The sequence below is a fragment of the Tupaia chinensis genome, unplaced genomic scaffold, assembly GCF_000334495.1.
Source record: "Tupaia chinensis unplaced genomic scaffold, TupChi_1.0 Scaffold000477_2, whole genome shotgun sequence".
In the NCBI taxonomy this organism is placed as follows: Eukaryota; Metazoa; Chordata; class Mammalia; order Scandentia; family Tupaiidae; genus Tupaia; species Tupaia belangeri.
This window is the reverse complement of record NW_006159987.1, coordinates 360,438-364,876: the sequence shown is the minus strand read 5'-3', so window position 1 is coordinate 364,876 and position 4,439 is coordinate 360,438. Positions and strand designations below refer to the sequence as shown.

At 43.1% G+C, this 4,439-nt stretch overlaps 1 protein-coding gene across 2 annotated transcripts in view; it reads right to left on the bottom strand.

The window, feature by feature from the left end:
* The window catches only part of RUNDC1 (RUN domain containing 1), a 16,578-nt gene that overhangs the window by 6,239 nt on the left and 5,900 nt on the right, over positions 1–4,439 (bottom strand). For both annotated transcript variants that reach the window (XM_027774795.1, XM_006156081.2), the window contains 2 exons: positions 4,067–4,225; positions 428–626 (listed from right to left, as the gene is read on the bottom strand). In XM_027774795.1, coding sequence (XP_027630596.1) covers positions 428–626; positions 4,067–4,225 — 358 coding nt within the window. The remainder of the gene's footprint in view (positions 1–427; positions 627–4,066; positions 4,226–4,439) is intronic.

The following is a 4,439-nucleotide window of genomic DNA, read 5'->3' as shown; positions in this document are numbered from 1 at the left end:
ACACTGGACTCCCACATGGTGGACCATGGTTTGAGTCCCAGACCTGGCAGCTTGCTTTCTCACTTTCCTTCTCTCTGTCTCTGGTAAGCATGCATGCCTTAGAATAAATTTTAAAATAATAATAAATAAAATTAAAAATGTTTTTTAAAAATGATTTATTTATTTTCATTTGTTGTTGTTACTATTATTATTTTAATTTGACCAGACAGAGACAGAGAGAGAAAGGGAAAGTGAGAAAGCAAGCTACCAGGTCCAGAACTCAAACCATGGTTGGCCATGTGGGAATCCAGTGTCTTTAACAACCATGCCACATGCTGGCCCCAAAATTAAATAATTTTTTAAAAATAGGGCACCTTTAGGTATCAGTACACAGAATATAATTATCATGACCTTCTTCCACCCTTCTATTCACATCCTCTCCTCTAACCTTGGATGAAGTTGATAAACATCTCAAGGTCTCGGATCTGGGTTTTCAGTTGCTCAACCAACTGTTCTTTTACTCGGGCTGGGTTGACAATCTGAGCCACTGCTGCATCCACTCGCTGACGAAGCTCTTCAGTAGACAGGGAACTGATGTCCTCATTGAGATTCATGTCCAGTTTCTTTATTAACTCGTCTATGATCACCTGTCAAGACCATAAGCAATGAGCATACTCTTTGGGGCTTTCAGGGAGAGGTTAAAGAGAAGGAAAACATTACCAAAGACACATGGACTCCCAAAATTGTGAGAAAATTACACAGCTGCCAATCAAGGTAAGGACACAGACTGCCTCTCAGAGTCATAAGAACCCTCATTTCCTTATAGAAATGGCTTCTTTTGGGGCTGGCAATTGATGTGGTGGTTAAGGATGCTGTTCTCCCACATGGCCAACCACAGTTCAAGTCCTGGACCTAGCGGCTTGCTTTCTCATCCCCTCCACCCCGCGTTCTGTCTCTCTCTGGTCAAATTAAAATAAATAAATAAAGTTAAATAAAATAATTCTTGAAAAGAAAAGAAAAAGAAATGGCTCTTCTTTTTCACTGTAAATTTTCTACCAGGCCAGTCAAGGTTTTGGATCACTCAGAACAGAGTGGATAATCCAAAGTGATTGAAGACTTGAGGCTGGCAGGTGGAGTGGTGGTTGACAGTGCTGGACTCCCACATGGCTGATTGCAGTTCAAATCCCGGATCAGGAAGCTTGTGTTCTAATTTTTTTCCCTCTCTCTTTCTCTCTCTGTCCCTCTCTGGTCAAAATAAAATCCAGCAGTTGGCATAATGGCTATGTCGCTGGACTCCCATGTAGTCAACCATGGCTCAAGTCCCGGACCTTGTGGCTTAAACTCATGCCGGGCACGTGTGTGTGTGCGTGCCCAAGATCCCAAGAGGAGAATGGAGGAGAAGGGATTGCAACGTGGCTATCCCCCCCCCGGGGGGGGTGATTTCTTGCTTTCTGTCTCTCTGTCTTTCTGGTGAGTACATGTGCCCTATAGCAAAAACCACTCAAAAAAAAAAATTAAAATAAATAAATAAAGTTAAAATCATTCTTTAAAAAAAAAAAAGTGATTGGAAGATCAAAAAATCTTCACATTTGGTTGCCCCCCCAAATCTTCTAAAGATGGATTTTTCTTTTTTTAGAAAATTATTTTTGTACAGGGTGCATGCACTCACCAGAGACAGAAAGTGAGAAATTACCCTTGGAGTGGGTGGCCACGCCACAATACCTTCTCCTCCATTCTCCTCTTGGAATCTTGGGCACACACATATACATGCCCAGCGTGAGTTTTAAGTCACCGGGTCTGGGACTGGAATCCAGTCAACTGGGTGGGAATTCAACAACGTAACCAGTGCACCATCTGCTGGTCCCAAGATGGTTTTTCTTAGCTTTTAGTTCTCATCTTTCTTTAAAAAATTATTATTTATTTACGGGACTGGCAAGTGGTGTGGTGGTTAAGGCACCGGACACTCCCACATGGCTGACCAAGTTTGACTCCTGGACCTGGTGGCTTGCTTTCTCACTTTCCTTCTCTCTCTCTTGCTCTGTTCCTCTCTAGTCAAATTAAAATAAGTAACTAAATAGTTAAAATAATTCTTTAAAAAAGGAGATATTTATTTATTTCCAATTGTTATTATTATTATTATTTTTTAATCTGACCAGACAGAGACAGAGAGAGAAAGGGAAAGCAAGAAAGCAGGCTGCCTGGTCTGGGACCTGAACCGCATTCGGCCATGTGGGAATCCAGCACCTTTAACCACCATGCCACCTGCCGGCCCTTAGTCCTCATCTTTTTTTGCCCTATTCTAGGCAACTAAAGAAAAAGCTCTATAAAACATTAAGGTACATAACAGCCCAAAAAATCCCAATGACATCATGAGAATAATTTGAAACCCAGCTAATGTTACCTCCAACCTAGCAAGAGAATAACCACATCGCAGGGACAGACAAACTGGAAGGGTAGGCTGTAGTTGTATCTCTTCCAGCAGATTTACCTGTGTACCCAGGTCTTACTTAAGTAAATACAGTGTGTGATTATTTTTAGAGAGATTTTCACTAGAGGACACCCATGCTCGCCAGAGACAGAAAGCAAAAAATCACCCTCTCAGGGGATGGCCACACCGCAATCCTTTCTCTTCCATTTTCTCGGGATTTTGGGTATGCGTGCACACGAACCTGGTGTGAGGTTTTTTTTTTTTTTTTTTTTTAAAGAATTATTTTTGTTAACTTTGTTTTATTATCATTATTATTTTCCAGTTTGATCAAAGAGAGGAAATGAGAAAGCAAGCCACCAAGTCCAAGACTTGAACCATGGTTGGCCATGGGGGACTCCACCGCCTTTACCCACCATGCCACTTGCTAGCCCCCGAACCTGGTGTGAGTTTTAAGCCACCAAATCCAGAACTCAAACCAGTTGACTACATGGGAGTCCACTGACATAACCATTATGCCATCTGGTCATAGTAAATACTAAGTCAGTCTAGATTCTTGGAATATTTATCACCTAGTGCTGGATGGCAGAAAAAAGCTTGTTTATATTATATGATATGCCTGAGTAGAATTGTTAGTATGTTACTACCATTATTTGATTTTTTTTTTGGGGGGGGGCATAGGTTTTTGCTATAGGGTGCGTGTACTCACCAGAAAGACAAAGCAAGAAATAACCCCTGAGGGGGGATGGCCACACTGCCATCCCTTCTCCTCCACTCTCCTCTCCGGATCTTAGGCACATGCGCACACGTTCCTGGCATGAGTTTGAGCCACGGGGTCTGGGACTTGAACTGTGGTTGACTACATGGGAGTCCAGCAACATAGCCATTATGCCAACTGCTGGTCCCACTACCACTATTATAAACAACACCAAAAAAGAAGAACTCGTGGGACCAGCAGATGGAATAATGGTTAATTGTTGAACTTGACCAGTTTGAGTCCCAGAACTGGCAGCTTACAACTTACACTGGGCATGTGTGCATGTGTGCCCAAAATCTCAAGAGGAGAATGGAGAAGAGACTGTGGTAATGGTCACCCCCCCCTAGGGGAGTGCTTTCTCACTTTCTGTCTCTCTGGCAAGCACATGTGCCCTATAGCAAAAAATCTCCGTTAAAAAAATAAAACTCTCAGAAGAAAAAAAATAAAGAGCTCTCAATTGCTATAAAATAACATCTTTAGGACCTGTGTTTTCCATATGTTATAAACAATGGTTCCACGTAATGATAACATTTCCTTTTTTTTCTCTGGCGGTTTTTGCTATAGGGCGCATGCACTCGCCAGACAGAGACAGAGAGACAGAAAGCGAGAAATCACCCCCCGGGGAATGGCCACGCCGCAACCCCTTCTCCTTCACTCTCCTCTCGGGATCTTGGGCATGAACACACATGTGCCTGGCGTGAGTTTTAAGCCACTGGGGCCGGGACGCGAACCGTGGTCGACTATATGGGAGTCCAGTGACCTAGCCATTTCGCTAACTGCTGGTCCCAACATTTCCCTTTGATTTGGGTATTCTCAGCAAGGCTAAGGGAGAGGATGTCTTGTGAATGCTGGAAGGGTCAAGTTAACCTTGGGCAGTGGTGGAGGTCCCGCTAAGGTGTACTCACCCGCTGTCTCTCCAAGACCACAGACTGTGGCAGAGAGTCATAACTGCCCTCTTGATACGCAAACGTTTCCAGGTCATCTAGCTGGGTCTTGAGTTGCAGTATCAGTTCCTTCTGCTTCTCCCTCTGGGTTTCTAGACGCTCCTGTTTCTCCTGCTCACTCTAAGAGGAGAAAATAATTAGGTCTATTTCACAAGAAAAGGAAAACTCAGAGCACATTAAGAATCATATTAAGCCAGTAATAAGCAGTAAAATACAAAATGTTTCTAAATAATCCAAATGGAACACCCAATTCCTAAGGTACGTTCAAAAGTAGGACTAATGGGAACCAGCAGTTAGCGTAATGGCTATGTCGCTGGACTCCCACGTAGTCGAC